General features: G+C 41.9%; 1 protein-coding gene across 5 annotated transcripts in view; it reads left to right on the top strand.

Annotated features, from left to right (window-relative positions):
• The window catches only part of wdpcp (WD repeat containing planar cell polarity effector), a 130936-nt gene that overhangs the window by 13280 nt on the left and 99956 nt on the right, over nt 1-17700 (top strand). Inside the window, exon 1 of one of the 5 annotated variants that reach the window (XM_080199955.1) lies at nt 1635-1659. The exons of 2 other annotated variants lie outside the window; for them this stretch is intronic. In XM_080199955.1, the coding sequence (XP_080056081.1) occupies nt 1650-1659 (10 nt within the window). In that variant the 5' untranslated portion in view covers nt 1635-1649. Of the gene's footprint in view, nt 1-1634; nt 1660-7135; nt 7203-9577; nt 9631-17700 lie in introns of those variants that run through there. 2 more of the 5 variants (XM_080199958.1, XM_080199959.1) reach the window with 2 other exon arrangements.

Below are 17700 nucleotides of genomic sequence, written 5' to 3'. Positions count from 1 at the left end.
CTATGGTTCCTGACCCATATTAGAAGAGAGAAATAAATAACAGATTTTTAAATAAATTTGAACATGACACAAGTTAATTTATGGATGCAATCTGTTATACTTCAAATGGGTGTCCTGTTCCTTTCCCTCTCTGACGCTCCATTCAATCATATGAACGACCTCAATTTTAAAAAAAATACACTAAAATATAACCAAGTAAAGCTTTTGAAACTTATCCTTAGTTTTTATTCACAATATCTTGAAAAACAACCAGGTACTGTTGGGGTCAGCACAGTGGCACTGGTTAGCACCACTGCCTGAAAGTGCCAGGAACCCAGGTTCAATTCCAGCTTTGGGTGACTATCTGTGTAGAGTTTGCACATTCTCCCCATGTCCACGTGAGTTTCCTCCTATAGTAAAGTCAAAGGCAACTTGTGGCTTCAGCAATGAACAATGAACCAAATCTTCTCTTCCCTGGTTTCAACTGAAATTCCTTCCCATTTCAAGATGAATTTTGATATTCCTGATTGGCTGAACTTCCTGTGCAACCAAAGCATCCTGGAAAATGCTCAGACAGTGGGATGTACTTTTGACTATCTAACCTATGGCTCTGAATGGAAATGTCAAGGCTAAATCCATCATTCCTGGAGCAACTAAGATTGTCATCTCCCTGTCCCTCCCACACACCTTTGCCATTCTTTATTGCCCTTTCTCTTTAAGCAGCTGTAGTCGTTGTGGTGATGGTGCTCCCACAATGTTGTTGGGTCAGGAATTCTAGGATTTTGATGCAAGTGTGAAGTAATGGTGATGTGTTGCCAGGAAAAAGTACTGTGTGAGATTGGAGATGATGATCATACCACATTACAGCCACCAAGGATAAGAGCAGCAAAGATGGTGGGGAAGGAATTTCTGTTGAAGAGTACTTAGCAAGTTTCTTCAGTGCATCCTGTGTATAGTACATGGTGTACTCACAGTACTCTGATGATAGAAAGGTAGTAATTGAGTTTAGTGGCAATCAAATAAACATTAAACAAGACAAATCAAAAAGACAACATTGCAGTAACTTCTGTAATTTTATTGATGTGGTTCTTGTGATTAGTTAAAGAAGCTAAGACCTGAACAGATCCTCTCATAGCTTTCCAGCCACTTTCCACTTTTCATTCTAACTTAACCTATTGCTTCAGTTTTTGTTTTGAATTAATTAATTAATGGAAGTATGATGATGATAATGTGAGAAGTAAATGTTGCTCAACAGAGAAGTGACACAAAATGCAAGGTATAATATATAACTACTCAGTCTCCTGTGGCATTGAACACAGAGTCAATATCTAGTGTTGTCTAGGTCAGGTGGGGTTAGAGAACAGGGGATAATTGGATCATGGTTTGCTAATGTAATTCTTTCCTATTTAAAGTCACAAATTCTATTATGTTGATTTGAAATTACTACCTATAGTTAAATTAGGAAAGTTTGTGACAGTTTGGGAAGCAAAAGGTTGAGGAGCTTGGATGGTGCAATCCCATGGAAGGAAGGTGTAATTACAACATGACAGTTTTACACAGAATTTTCCATTTTAATATAGACATAGGAAACGTAGATAGGAAAAGTTGCAAGAAGTGAACCTGAACACAAGATTTACTGCCCTGGATGATTCCTGTCACTCACAGTTGAAATGGCACCAAGTGAGCATATTTTCATTTCATGGTCTATTCGTAGAATCATAGAATCCTATAGTGCAGAAGGAGGCCATTCGGCCCATCGTGTCTGCACCAACCACAATCATACTCAGCCCCTACTCCATATTTACTCTGCTAGTCCCCCTGACACTAAGTGCGGGCGGCACGGTAGCACAGTGGTTAGCGCTGCTGCCCCACAGCTTCAGGGACCTGGGTTCAATTCCTGGCCCGGGTCACCGCCTGTGTGGAACCTGCACACACTCCCCGTGTCTGCGCTCCCCCACGCGGTGCTCCGGCCTCCTCCCACAGTCCAAAGACGTGTGGGTCAGGCCGACTGGTCACGCTCAAAGTGCCCTTAGTGTCCTGAGATGTGTAGGTTAGAGGGATTAGAACCAGCAACAGGCCGTTTGGCCCTTCTTGTCTGTGCTGAACCACTTTTTTGCCTAGTCCCACTGACCCACACTTGGACCATATCCCTCCACACCCCTCTCATCCATGAACCCGTCCAAGTTTTTCTTAAATGTTAAAAGTGACCCTGCATTTACCACTTTATCCGGCAGCTCATTCCACACTCCCACCACTTTTTGCGTGAAGAAGCACCCCCCCACCACAATATTCCCTTTAAACTTTTCTCCTTTTACCCTTAACTCATGCCCTCTGTTTTTTTTCTCCTCTAGCCTCAGTGGAAAAAGCCTGCTTGCATTCACTCTATCTACACACATCAAAATCTTATACACCTCTATCAAATCTCCCCTCATTCTTCTATACTTTAGGGAATAAAGTCCTAACCTGTTCAATCTCTCTCTGTAACTCAGCTTCTCAAGTCCTGGCAACATCCTCGTGAACCTTCTCTGTATTCTTTCAACCTTATTTATATCCTTCCTGTAACTAGGTGACCGAAACTGTACACAATACTCTAAATTCGGACTCACAAATGCCTTGTATAACCTTACCATAACACTCCAACTTTTATACTCGATACTCTGATTTATAAAGGCCAATGTACCAAAAGCACACTTTACGACCCTATCCACCTGTGACGTCACTTTTAGGGAATTCTGTACCTGTATTCCCAGATCCCTCTGTTCAACTGCACTGTTCAGAGTCCTACCATTTACCCTGTACGTTCTACTTTGGTTTGTCCTTCCAAAGTGCAATACCTCACATTTGTCTGCATTAAATTCCATTTGCCATTTTTCAGCCCATTTTTCTAGTCGGTCCAAATCCGCCTGCAAGCTTTGAAAACCTTCCTCACTGTCCGCTACACCTCCAATCTTTGTATCAACAGCACTACTATTCAGCAGCAATCCAGTTAAATTTAAAAATTGAAGCTTTTTTGCAAATGACTGTGCATATCAACTTGTACCTGCAGTGGACATTATTAATCAGCAGAATTAACACCAAATTGTCATGCTGATTCTGGCTAGTTTGCATAAAGTTGACCTGATGCAACAAAACAGGAATTTGTTTTAATAATAGGCACTGCTTTGTATAATGTTAGTGTTTTAATTTTTTTATGAATTCAACTGGACTAGAAATTCAATTGATTTTTAACTGTCGTATACAGAAACTTGACACTAATATATTTTTCTTTCAACTCTGTTGCTGAAACTTCATCTTTTTCACCTTGTTCTTGCATTTCCTTTTTAGCCCTCAAGGCTCTTTCTATCATTTGATATGAACTTTTCAACTTTTCACACCCACCCTGACCTTTGTTATGCAGGGCCTGTATCCTATTAAGTTTTAACTTTTCCCGTCCACCTTGTTTTGACTGTTTTTGCAGAGTATTGCATTTGCCTGGAGTATCAGTTGTACACTGAGTGTTGGACTCCACTAATGTTGTCAGTGATTGACGTACTGTACACATGATGCTTGCCATTTTTGTGAATAATGTTCACTTAAATTCATTCATCTGGATGTTCATAATCCTACCTTTTTTCTGCTTGTCAGAGTTGTCTTTCAAACAGTGTATCCATAACAACTTTAGAAGTCCTTATTAAATGTAGATCTTTCACTACAAATGCAGCCTTCTCCTGGGGTTAATTTTTGTGTCACATTGAACATCACACCATTCTTTTTTCACAATATTACTCGCTGCTTTCATGTCATTTTGGTATTTTAATTAACATGCCCAATTTTAAAAAACTAAATAGCATATGAGTCTTATTTCTAGCATATGAGTCTTATTTCCAATAATTCAAACATTGTTTCTGCTTAAAAAGTAAATTATCAAATAATTTGAATTAAACAATTTTATTTTACATGTGAATATAAGAATTTATGATATGATAAATAAGGACAGAATAAGAACTCTCAGGTGGGGGCTGATCTGAAGACAATAATCTTTAATGTTTGTGTAAGACATCAGGAGATTAACGTAGAAACAGGAGTAGGCTATTAGGCCCTTCGAGCCTGGTCTGCCATTCATTTTCATTATGGCTGATCATAAAATTCAATGTCCTGATCTTGCTACCCTCCCACCCCACCCCAACCCTGTATCCCTTTAGCCCCAAAAGTTATATCTAAGTTCTTGACATCACACAATATTTTGGCCCCAACTATATTCTGAGATATTGAATTCCACACATTCACCACCCACTGGGTGAAGAAGTTTCTCCTGCCCTCAGTCCTAAAAATCCTCAAATTATGATGCCTGGTTCTGGATTTTCCCACCATCTGGAACATTCTTTCTGAATCTACCTGTCTAATTGGTGACTAGTGGAGTGCCCCAGGGATCGGTGCTGGGGCCTCAGCTATTTACCATTTATATAGATGATCTGGAGGAGGGGACCGAGTGTAGGTTGTCGAAATTTGCTGATGACACCAAGACTGGTGGAACGGCAAATTGCGCGGAGGGTGTGGAGAGTCTGCAGAAGGATCTAGATAGGCTGGGCGAATGGGCCAGGAAATGGCAAATGGAATTTAATGTTGGCAAGTGCGAGGTGGTCCACTTTGGCAGGAATAATGGTAGGAAGGACTATTACTTACGGGGCGAAAAACTGCAGCAGGCGACTGTGCAGAGGGACCTCGGGGTCCTTGTGCATGAGTCGCAAAAACCCAGCCTGCAGGTGCAGCAGGTGGTCAGGAAGGTGAATGGGATGCTGGCCTTCATAGCGAGGGGGATTGAATATACAAGTAGGGAGGTCTTGCTGCAGCTGTATAGGGCATTGGTGAGGCCGCAGCTGGAGTACTGTGTGCAGTTTTGGTCGCCGTACTTACGCAAGGATATTTTGGCCTTGGAGGGAGTGCAGAGGAGGTTTACTAGGCTGATACCGGAGTTGAGGGGGTTGAGCTATGAGGAGAGGCTGAATAAACTGGGCTTGTACTTGTTAGAGTTTAGAAGAATGAGGGGAGATCTCATTGAGACGTATAAGATGATGAATGGGATGGATAGGATAGAGGTGGAGAGGCTCTTCCTGCTCAGAAAGGACAGTAGGACTAGGGGGCACAGCCTCAAGATAAAGGGGGGCGGTTTAGAACGGAGTTGAGGAGGAACTTCTTCACTCAAAGGGTGGTGAATCTCTGGAATTCTCTGCCCGTTGAGGTGGTGGAGGCTACCTTGCTAAATATTTTTAAGACGCGGGTTGATGGGTTTTTGATAAGAGAGGGGATTAAGGGTTATGGGGAGAGGGCGGGAATGTGGAACTGAGACACAACAGATCAGCCATGATCTTATTGAATGGTGGGGCAGGCTCGAAGGGCTAGATGGCCTACTCCTGCTCCTATTTCTTATGTTCTAATCCTGTTAGAATTTTGTAAGTTTCTATGAGATTCCTTCTCACTTTTCTAAACTCCAATGCATGTAATCCTAACTGCCTTAGTCTCGCCACATATCACAGACCCGCCACCCTAAGAATCAGCCTGATAAACCTTTACTGCATTCCCTCTATAGCAAGAACATGGCTAACAATGCATTTTAAAATTATGGTAAAAGCTATTACTTTTATTGAATAACAAACTAAATTAACATGTAGTTGTGGCCCCAGGGATCTGTTCTAGGACCCTTGCTATTTGTCATTTTCATAAATGACCTGGATGAGGAAGTGGAGGGGTGGGTTAGTAAGTTCGCTGACGTTATGAAGGTTGGTGGTGTTGTGGATGGTCTGGAGGGATGTCAGAAGTTGCAGCGAGACATAGATAGGATGCAAGACTGGGCGGAGAAGTGGCAGATGGACTTCAACGCGGATAAATGTGTAGTGGTCCATTTTGGCAGGTCCAGTGGGATGAAGGAGTACAATATCAAGTATAGGACTCTTAGCAGTGTTGAGGAGCAGAAGGATCTTGGGGTCCGGGTCCATAGGACCCTTAAATTGGCCTCGCAAATGGAGGATGTGGTCAAGAAGGCGTATGGTGTACTAGCCTTCATTAATCGAGGGATTGAGTTTAGGGGTTGGGAGGTAATGCTGCAACTTTATAGGACCCTTGTCAGACTCTACTTGGAGTACTGTGCGCAGTTCTGGTCGCCTCACTACAGGAAGGATGTGGAAGCTATAGAGAGGGTGCCGAGGAGATTTACAAGGATGTTGCCTGGATTGGGAGGCATGCCTTATGAAGATAGGTTGAGGGAGCTAGGGCTCTTCTCCCTGGAGAGAAGAAGGTTGAGAGGCGACCTGATAGAGGTTTATAAAATGTTGAGAGGTATAGATAGGATGGATTCTCAGGCAATTTCCCAGGGCTGAAATGGTCGCTACAAGAGGACATAGATTTAAGGTGCTGGGGAGCAAGTACAGAGGGGATGTCAGGGGTAAGTTTTTCACTCAGAGGGTGGTGAATGAGTGGAATCGGCTGCCGTCGGTGGTGGTAGCGGCAAACTCGCTGGGGTCTTTTAAAAGACTTCTGGATGAGTACATGGGATTTAATGGGATTGGGAGCTACAGATAGTTCTGGCCTGGTAGGTATGGATATGATTGGCGCAACTTGTGGGCTGAAGGGCCTGTTTGTGCTGTAGTGTTCTATGTTCTATGTTAATCTCAGTGGAAGGAATAATACAAATATTGATGAATATGCCTCTCCTTACAGCCCACAGAAATCTGGGGATTTGATCAAAATAGCTGCTAGTTTGAATTGTTTAACTAATATTCATTTTAATATTAGCATAAAATCTGCCAGCAGCAAAGATAGTTATTAGTAGGAATGGATCCTGCTTCCACTTTGTGATTGTATATTGCGAATGTAGCTTTTCCATACGTGTTCATGTTAGGACAATTGGAGCCGGAAGTGAAATCACAGCCTGAGTTTTTTTGATTGCCCAAGTTGTCTCTTTGTGATAGAACAATCATGGGATTTGCCGGTGAATTAATATAATGTTCAACGTGATAGCATGCTAAACAATATAAGTGAAAGTTTATATTGCTCTAGAATCTATTTTGTTTGTTTCAAGTGCTGCATGTTCAAGCAGTTGAAGAGAGCAGCTCGCCACCACCTTCTCAAGGACATTGAGGGTTTGGCAATAAATGCTGGCCTAGTCAGCGAAGCCCACTTCTCACGAATGATTTTTTTAAAAAATGTAGAATAAGGTGGATTGAGGCGGCAATCAGTGACTGGGATCGGTGAGTTTGTTTCTAAAGCTCAAAGTACTGCTTCATTTAACCCGAGAGCTCTACCTGTGGCAGTTAGTTACAGTTGTCTTGAATTTCTTTGCCAAAGGGCCTTTCCATTGTCCCAGAAAGATTAGCATTTTACACACCACATTGTGAGAGTGTACGCAAGTAATTAAGGGTTACACTTCATTCAATTTTTCAAAAAGCACAAGGTAACAAAGTGAGAAATTTTGCAAGTTTACAGAATGTCTTCAAATAAAATTTGATAAAGGGTAGCAAATTTAAAATAGAGTCGAGGAGAAACTACTTCTCCCAAAGCGTGTAGATCTGTGGAATTCGCTACCCCAAAATGCGGTAAATGCTAGGACAATGAGTAAATTTAAGGAGGAGTTAGACAGGTTTTAATTGGTAATAGGTTGAAGGGTTATGGGGAGAAGGCAGGAGAATTGGGATGAGGAGCATATCAGCTATGATCGAATGGAGGAGCGGACTTAAGGGGCCAAATGGCTCAATTTTTCTCCCATATCTTATGAACTTATGAAGTAAATTGTGAACATAGGGAAATAAGGGTGAGAAAAGATTACCAAATCTATCAATAATCACTTTATTTCATTATGCATTGCAGTTTCAATTACTGATGTTCCTTGCCAAGCCCCATGCTGACTTCCTCACTAAGATGTAATTCCTTCTTTCTTCCCATCATTCCAAGTATACAATTTGACCTGCATTTAAACACTCCTAGCTCTCTTCCAACTTTTTTTGCAGCCTTATCATCACTCTGTCTCGCCTAAATTGCATTCTACTCAACCTCACTATCTCTTATTGATTTTTTGGCTCTCAAGATTCTTCTAATGGAAGGGTCATCCTAGACCATTTCTTTGGCTTTGACAACGTAGCTTTAATCCCACCTGCTCCCACTCTCTACCTGCTGCCTTAAACCAACCACCCCCCAACTCACTACCCCTCTCCGTAATCTGCCCAAAGTCTATCTGCCCATTACCTATTTTTATGGATTCATGGGACACCTTTCTTTTGTTACAGTCCACTAATGCATATGCACTACAGTGATGCATCTGTTGGATAATCTGATTTGCTGGTAGCACCTAAGAGCAGGAGTTTCCCCAGTAAGAAGAGAAGCAAGTCCCACTTTACCCCAGCTTAACCTACCTGCATGCAAACATTCTGCCCTACGTTTTCTAAGCTCTTTCTTTTCTTACATTCTTACAATCTCTATCTTTCCAAAATAAAGAAGTTCCAACGTTATTTATCATTCCTTTTATTCTGGTCCCTCTGTTCTTGAAGTCATCTAACAATCTTTTTTTGCACCCGTTTGATATTCAGCCAGTTTGTTACAATGTATGTTTGTACAAGGTTCCACAATTTCACAGCATGCATTGTTGTACTTTTAATGGAAGTTAGCTACAGATTTTCTTTATTCATTCATGGGATGTGGGTGTTGCTGGCTAGACCAGCATTTATTACCCATCCCTAAATGCCTTTGAAAAAGTGGGGGTGAGCTACCTTCTTGAACTGCTGCAGTCCATGTGGTGTAGGTACACCAACACTGCTGTTAGGGAGGGTTTCAGGATTTTGATCCAATGACAGTGAAGAAACAGTGATATATTTCAAACAGTCTCCAAAAAAAAAATCTCAATGATGAAACGGAGTACAGGAATGAGATAGAGAACTTGGTGAACTGGTGCGATAACAATAATCTCTTCCTGAATGTCAGTAAAATGAAGGAAATGATCATTAATGTCAGGAAGCATAGTAGGGGACATGCCTCTGTCTACTTCGATGGGGATGAAGTGGAAATGGCCAAGAGCTTCAAGTTGTAGATGTCCAGATCACCGACAATTTTTCCTGGTCTCTCCACACTATATTTAAGAAAGCTCCTACCTTCTCAGGAGGCTAAGGAAATTTGGCATGTCTGCTGCAACTCTCATTAACTCTTACAGCTGCACCATAGAAAGCATCCTTTCTGGTTGTATCACAGTTTAGCATGGTTCCTGCTGTCCAAGACTGCAAGAAATTATAAAGGCCCTAATCCACCATGCAAACCAGCCTCCCATCCATTGACTCTGTCTATACTTCCCACTGTCTCGGAAAAGCAGCCAACATAATTAAAAACCCCATGCACCTTTAGACATATTCTCTTCCACCACCTTCTGTCGGGAAAAAGATACAAAGGTCTGAGGTCTGACTCCAGAACAGCTTCTTCCCTGCTGCCATCAGACTTAGGAATGGACCTATTTTAAATTAAGTTGATCTTTCTCTATACCCTAGCAATGATTGTAACACTACATGCTGCACCCTCTCTCCTTCTCTTCTCTATGAATGGTATGCTTTGTATAGTGTGCAAGAAAACAATACTTTTCATTGTATGTTAATACATGTGAAAACAATAAATCAAATACAATATTTCCAAGTCAGGATGGTGAGTGGCTTGAATGGGAACTTCCAAGTGGTGGTGTTCCCATGTATCTGCTGTTCTTGTAGTTTTGTGTGTAATTTAATTTTAAGCAATGGAATTGATGGATGTACCCTCTATTTCTCTGCTTGAGCCATGGCTCTTGCTTACGCGGCTGTGCAACCAGATGTTGGGCAAATGCAACAGTAACTAAATGATGACTTTCCTTCCAAACTGTTGTCCTCCCAAATTCTCTTCCTTCCTGACTGAAAAGCATATATCTTGGTGCTGCCATTGTATTGTGGAGAATGGGATGGACCTTAGTGGAATGGAAATCAAATCTCCCTCTCTCTATTGTCGGTGGCTATGTTTCGGTGCTGCAGTACAGCATGTCTCTTTTCACACACCATTTATTTACTTCCTCCTCTTGGTCCCCAGGCTACTTACTGTAGCTGAGAGGAACTGTTGCTAGGTTTCCACTAATACTGCATTTGACCTAGTGTTGATTACTTATTATTAATTTTCTCTTTCCTTTCCTGAACAAAAAGAAACAACTTCTGCTTGGCACCTGCTCAACAATATAGTCAAGATTAAGAACGAGCCACGTTGGGCTCAAATCCCCCACTCCCTCCTACAGTTATTTTCATATATTAGCTGAAGCCCTGATGTCTGCAGTCTAATTCGTTAGGTGAAGCCTTGTAAAAACTTTGAAAATATGAGAGTGTCGAAAATCTGGTTAATGGTTTCATTAAACCAGGTGGAGGAATCTGTTGTGAGCTTGTTAACCATCTATATGTTGATACCAATAATAGCAATTTCCATCCTAAAGTATTTTTTTTGCTCCAGACTATTTGATCCATAGCTTTTCAACATTTAAAACCAAACTCTAAATGGTTAATAGTTGGGAATGGCGCTGAATTGATAGACTATCACAATTACTTCTATCCTGGCCTTGTCCCTGATACCCTACTGACATGGTAAGAAGTCTCACAAAACCAGGTTAGAGTCCAGCCAGTTTATTTGATAGTAATCCCACAAGCTTTCGGAAATAGTGTTCCTTCGTCAGGTGTGTGGAAGGTTCTGATCAGAGAAGGGCATCTTCCACACACCTGACAAAGGGACACTGTTTCCGAAAGCTTGTGGGATTGCTAGCAAATAAACTGGTTGGACTCTTACCTGGTGTTGTGAGACTTCTTACTGTGTTTACCCCAGTCCAACACCGGCATCTCTACATCATGACTACCATCGCCCTGCTGACACTCAGCCAAAAACCTCAAGACTGGAGCAGACATATGAACATGTAGTCCAGTCCCTGTACCTGAGCAATTTTATCTAATGATGTATTTTTCTTTAAGGCACTGGTTAAATTTTAATGTCTGAACTACAATCTCCTCATAATCTGTTCCAGTAACCAACGATCTTCAGTGTTATAAAAACAAAATATTATGGTGCTCGAAATCTGAAACCAAGCAGAAAATGTTGGAAAACCTCCACAGGCCTGGCTGCGTCTGGAAGGGAGAAATTGCGTTAATATTTCCAGTCTAATATAATCATTTTTGAAACTGGATGCTCACTTGTACCTTGCCTGAAATGATTTCTTCTCATTTTAAACTTATCTCCCATTGCTCAGCTATCTTTTGCCAATAAAAGTACCTTAACTCATTTACAATCTACTTTAAATGCATCAGTCATGTCCTTATCATTTTTTCACTGAAAAAACTCCCAGATCATTTGGTTGCCTCCAACATTCTCTAACCTCCATGTCACTTTCTTCTAGATCGTCAAGTTCTTTGAACTAGAGCCTCAGGCTAGCCGCACACACTTTTGCCAACTATGGCAAGGTCTGCAAAACATAACAGGCTACAAGATGAAGGCAGGTAAAATTGCCAGCTCCAGTGCACCTCTCACCAAAGATCTCAATGCATTCTATGCCTGTTTTGAGCAAGAGGTCAGCGAGAGCACATCCTCCACCCTGGAAGCCTTGGATGAACCTGTATCAGAGATTTACCATTGCCAATGCCAGAGCAGCCTTTTCAAAAGTCAACCCATGGAAAGCAACTGGCCCAGAAGGGGTACCCGGACCAGCACTCAAGTTCTACGTGGACCAGCTGGTGGGGGTACTCGCCAACATCTTCAAACTCTCGTTACATTACTCTGAGGTTTCTACCTGCTTCAAGAAGACAACCATCATCTTGGTGCCAAAAAAAAGCCAGGCAGTGTGCCTTGTGCCTTAATGACTATTGTCCGGTGGTTCTGGCATCCATCATTATGAAGAGCTTCAAAATGTTAGTCATGGCAAATATCATCCTTCCAAACTGCCTGGACCCACGACAGTTCGCCTGTCGTTGCAACAGGTCCACGGCAAATGGCATCTTCCCTGGCCCTACCTTCAACCCTGGAACACCTATTCGTAGACTACAGCCCAGCCTTCAACACCATTATTCCTATGAAATTCATCTTCAAACTTTGTGGTCTGGGACTCAGTTTGACCCTCTGCAACTGGATCCTAGACTTCCTAACCCACAGGCTGCAGCCAATAAGGATAGACACCAACACCACCTCCACAGTCACCCTCAATACCGGTGCCCCACAAGGCTGTGTCCTCAGCCCCTTACTCTTTTCCTTTATACACATTTGACTGTGGCCAAATTCCCCTCCAATTCAATTTTCAGGTTTGCTGATGACACCACTGTAGTTTGAGGTCTGACCTACAATGACAAGACAAAGTACAGGAAAGAGAGAATCTGGTGAACTGGTGCAATGACAATCATGTCTCCCTCAATATCAACAAAGCAAAGGAAATAGTCATCAACTTCAGTAAGCATTATGGAAGGCATGCCCCTGTCTACACCAATAGGGATGAAGTGGAAATGGTCAAGAACCTCAAGTTTTTAGGTGTCCAGATCAGCAACAACCTGTCCTGCTCCTTCCATGCAGACACTATAGTTAAAGCCTTCCCATTAGAGAGAATCTCCATTACAAGAGAGGAAGTGTTAGGGAACATTAAAACTGACAAATCCCCAGGGCCTGATGGCATCTATCCTAGACTGCTCAGGGAGACAAGAGATGAAATTGCTGGGCCTCTGACAGAAATCTTTGTCTCTTCACTGGACACAGGTGAGGTCCCTGAGGATTGGAGGATAGCGAATGTAGTACCGTTATTTAAGAAGGGTAGTAGGGATAACCCAGGTAATTATAGGCCGGTGAGCTTGACGTCCGTGGTAGGAAGTTGTTGGAGAGGATTCTTAGAGATAGGGTGTATGCGCATTTAGAATGGGACAATCTCATTAGTGATAGACAGCATGGCTTTGTAAGAGGGAGGTCATCCCTTACAAATTCGGTAGAATTTTTTGAGGAGGTGACAAAAACGGTTGATGAAGGAAGGGCCATGGATGTCGTCTAGATGGATTTCAGTGAGGCGTTTGACAAAGTCCCTCATGGCAGGTTGGTGAAGAAGGTTAAGGCTCATGGGATACAAGGTGAGGTGACTAGATGGGTAGAGAACTGGCTTGGCCACAGGAGACAGAGGGTAGCAGTCGCAGGGTCTTTTTCTGGCTGGAGGTCTGTGACTGGTGGTGTTCCACAGGGCTCTGTACAGGGACCTCTGCTATTTGTGGTATATATAAATTATCTGGAAGAGGGTGTAACTGGTGTTATCAGCAAGTTTGCGGATGACACAAAGATGGCTGGACTTGCGGATAGCTATGAACGTTGTCTGACAATACAGCAGGATATAGATAGGCTGGAAAATTGGATGGAGAAATGGCAGATGGAATTTAATCCAGATAAATGCGAGGTGATGCATTTTGGAAGAACTAATGTAGGGGGGAGCTATACAATAAATGGCAGGGCCATCAAGAGCATAGAAACACAGAGGGACCTAGGTGTGCAAGTCCACAAATCCCTGAAAGTGGCAGCACAGGTGGAGAAGGTGGTGAAGGAGGCATATGGTATGCTTGCCTTTATAGGAAGGGGTATACAGTATAAAAGCTGTATAGAACACTGATTAGGCCACATTTGGAGTACTGTGCCCAATTCTGGTCGCCGCTCTATCAGAAGGACATGGAGGCGTTAGAGAAAGTGCAGACAAGGTTTACCAGGATGTTGCCTGGTATGGTGGGTCTTAGCTATGAGGAGAGATTGGGAAAACTGGGGTTGTTCTCCCTGGAAAGATGGAGAATGAGGGGAGACCTAATAGAGGTGTATAAAATTATGAAGGGTATAGTTAGGGTGATCAGTGGGAAGCTTTTTCCCAGGTCGGAGGTGACGATCACGAGGGATCACGGGCTCAAAGGTGAGTGGGGCGAGGTAGAACTCCAATATCAGAGGGATTTTTTTTTTTACGCAGGGGGTGGTGGGAGCCTGGAATGCACTGCCAAGAGGTAGACACGCTGGCATTGTTTAAGAATTACTTGGATAGTCACATGAGCAGCCTGGGAATGGAGGGATACAAACGAATGGTCTAGTTGGACCAATGAGTGGCACAGGTTTGGAGGGCCGATGGGCCTGTTTCCTGTGCTGTACTGTTCTTTGTTCATTGTTCAATGCCTCTGCTTTCTCAGGAGACTAAGGAAATTTGGCATGTCAGCTACAACTCTCACCAACTTCTACAGATGCAACGCAGAAAGCATTCTTTCTGGTTGTAACACAGCTTGGTACGGCTCCTGCTCTGTCCAAAACTGCAAGAGACTACAAAGAATTGTGAATGAAGCCCAGTCCATCACTCAAATCAGCCTCCCATCCATTGAAACTGTCTATACTTTCTGGTACCTCACAAAAGCAGCCAGCATATTCAAGGACCCCACGCATCCCGGACATTCTCTCTTCCACCTTCTTCCGTCAGGAAATAGATACAAAAGTCTGAAGCCAACAGACTCAAACAGCTTTTGTCTGTATAGTGTGCATGAAACAATATTTTTCACTGTATCCCAATACCCATGACATAACAAATCAAATCCTTTTCCTTCTCCCCCCTGCAGTGTATGAACATGTTGTAGCGATGCTGGCATTGGACTGGGGAAGGCACATTAAGAAATCTCACAACACTAGGTTAAAGTCCAGATGGTTTATTTGGTAGCACGAGCTTTCGGAGCACTGCCCCTTCATCAGGTGAGTGAAGTGTTGGATTCACAAACAGGGCATGAAGGCACAGACTCAATTTACAAGATAACGGTTGGAATATTAGTCTTTACAGGTAATCAGGTCTTTACAGGTGCAGACAATGTGAGTGGAGAGAGGGTTAAGCACAGGTTAAAATGATGTAAATTGTCTGAAGCCAGGACAGTTAGTGAGATTTTGCAAGCCCAGGCAAGTCATGGGGATTATAGATAGTGTGACATGAAACCACGATCCTGACTGAGGCTGCCCTCGTTTGCAGAACTTGGCTATTAGTCTCTGCTTAGCAACTCTGCATTGTCGTGTGTCGTGAAGGCCGCCTTGGAGGACGCTTACCTGAAGATCAGAGTCTGGATGCCTGTGACTGTTGAAGTGTTCACCTACAACAAGGGAACACTCCTGCCTGGTGATTGTCGAACGATGTCCATTCATCTGTTGTCGTTGCATTAGTTTGTATCTATATATGCCCTGTTTGTGAACTCAACTCTTCACTCACCTGATGAAGGAGCGGCATTCTGAAAGCTTGTGCTATCAAATAAACCTATTGGACTTTAACCTAGTGTTGTGAGACTTCTTACTGTGCCTACTCTATGAACAATATGTTTCATCTGTATAGCATGCAAGAAACAATACCTTTCACTGTATATTAATACGTGGGACAGTAATCAAATCTTCTGATTTCCAAATCTACACAGTGCACTAGGTAGGACCTGGTCAATGCTTGCATAATAATAAGATTGCTTCCTTTAATCTGCCTACTCCTTTTTTTTATTCAACCCAACATCTCATTCTCTTTGATGACAGCTGCCAGACATTGGCTTGATGTGTGAAACCTTATCACTCAATTTGCCTTGAATCCGTTTAAAATGAGCACATGAGCCTAACTCTGGCCAAACAGGAAGCAGAGGTGCTGTAATGGGATCTTTGCTGGACTGAGGTCATTCCTGGGTTCAGTGCCCAGCCTTGGACAGCTCTAGACCCCGCTTGTCAACTTTAAGCCACTCCATTGAGCTTCGTATATATTTATGTTCTTCATTGCAATAATATTTAAATATCATTTCATAGCAAATGATTTTTCATTGCTAAAAGTGATATCCATGTTACTATTCCATGGAGATCAGTTTTTAGTCTCTGAGATGTGATAGAGTTAGAAAGAAATCTCCGTGAGTAGGATGGAGGTTTTTGCTTAAACTTCTGTTAAGAGATTTTGTTGTTTTTTTTATTCTGGATTGGAAGAACACTTGTGTGCAGGGTTTAATTTATTATAAGCTGTAAGCAAGTTTGCACAAGACTTTAAAATGAAATGCCATGAAAGATAATAAGCGTACTGCAGTAATAAGTTGGGTGTGGGGTTTCTTGCATGTGGTTGACAGCTTGTCAAAAAATCTGACGGGGATTCATTCTCTCTCAGGAGAACAGAGGTTGTTTCAGGTGTACAATAAACTAATTGCATTTCCCCTGAATGGATAATTGTCAGACTTCAGGTCTCCAATCCAAATTTTCAGGAGTCTGATAACATTTACAATAGTTCCATAAAAGTGTCTTGGGGTGATCTTGTCTAAATTACTGTAATGCAGCCAAATTCTTCTGCAATTTGCATTATTCCTTTTTTTTGATACCAGTTTATATATTTTTCTTTTCATTATACACATATATATTCCTGTTGTTCTTGGTATTTTCAACAACTTCTTTCAATACCAAATGAATGCATTTCTGTTCTTTTACTAATCTTATCATCTAACTGCTTATTTTCTGTTTTAATCCAAATTCCATAATTGTCATTAGTTCTTATTTGTGATATTGCAGAGTGTATGTCTGGAAGATTTTCTTGATTTATTTCTATTATCAATAAACGTTGCCAAAATTATGGATTTGGGGTGGATGATCTGGTGAGCCAGTGGCACGCTTGATCTAATAAAAATTATGGATGTTTAACAGTTGATTACTCTTGGTGATGTCAGAAAAATGGTTCAACTATCATTGGTGCTACGATTAACAAGTGATACATGTTAGGTATTTCTATTCTCCTATTGTCTATTTTGACAACATGGAGGTTGGTTAGCTTAGTTGGCTGGGCAGCTAATTCATGGTTCTCGATGCACAGCAATACCCACAGTGTGGGTTCAGTTTCCATACTGGCTGAGGTTATTCATGGAGGCGCCAGCTTCTCATCCTTTGCCTCTCACCTGAGGTGTGGTGATCCTCAAGTTAAATCACCACCAGTCAGCCTATGTTCACCTGGCACTATGGTGACTTTATATTGCCTAGATTGTGAGAAAATAAATGAATGTAATAGAAAAGTTCTGGAAGTAAAGAATTCCCTCATTAATCCAGCAATGTACTCATTTTAATATTTTAACTAGTTCTAAATCTTAAGCTACAGTGAAATAATAACTCCAAGCATATAACTTATAGTGTACCAAACTGAGGAGGTAATTTATTTGTATTCATTGTTCAGGCAGAAAGGTTACAATAGAAAAAAATATCTTCAAGACCTATAACTTTCAAACAAAATTCTTGTAAGATAACCATAAGCATGGAAATATTGATCTGAGCGTCGAGAACTTTGATGTCCATATTGATGAGTGATGTGATCTTTCCTCTTGTTAAATGTCACACGCATGCACATTGTTCTCAGATTTTATACAGAGACAGACAAATTGACTTGTTTGTAACCTTCCTATTGCAAAAATACTGGAATGATTTTGGAGGGAAAAAAATGGCACGATGCCCCTTTCCCTCCTCGAGGAAGATTGTTATAATTTTGAATAGGCGTGCTGCTGCTACTCTAGGATATTTTCCCTCGGCAGGGGAAACGCTTAACTTGTTCCAAAATCTGTCAGCAATGATTGTGCAGGCTGTGTGATAACCAAGGGTCTGTCTCTGAATTGTGTGGATAACAGGTAGAACCTGACTACCAACACATCAGTCATTCTTCATGTCAACTGATCGCAAACACAGTCACAGGCAATAATGGCATAT

Source organism: Carcharhinus amblyrhynchos, chromosome 12 (assembly GCF_965287045.1).
Source record: "Carcharhinus amblyrhynchos chromosome 12, sCarAmb.v2.hapA, whole genome shotgun sequence".
Lineage (NCBI taxonomy): Eukaryota > Metazoa > Chordata > Chondrichthyes > Carcharhiniformes > Carcharhinidae > Carcharhinus > Carcharhinus amblyrhynchos.
The sequence above is the reverse complement of the archived record's forward strand: the minus strand, read 5'-3'. Positions and strand labels throughout refer to the sequence as shown.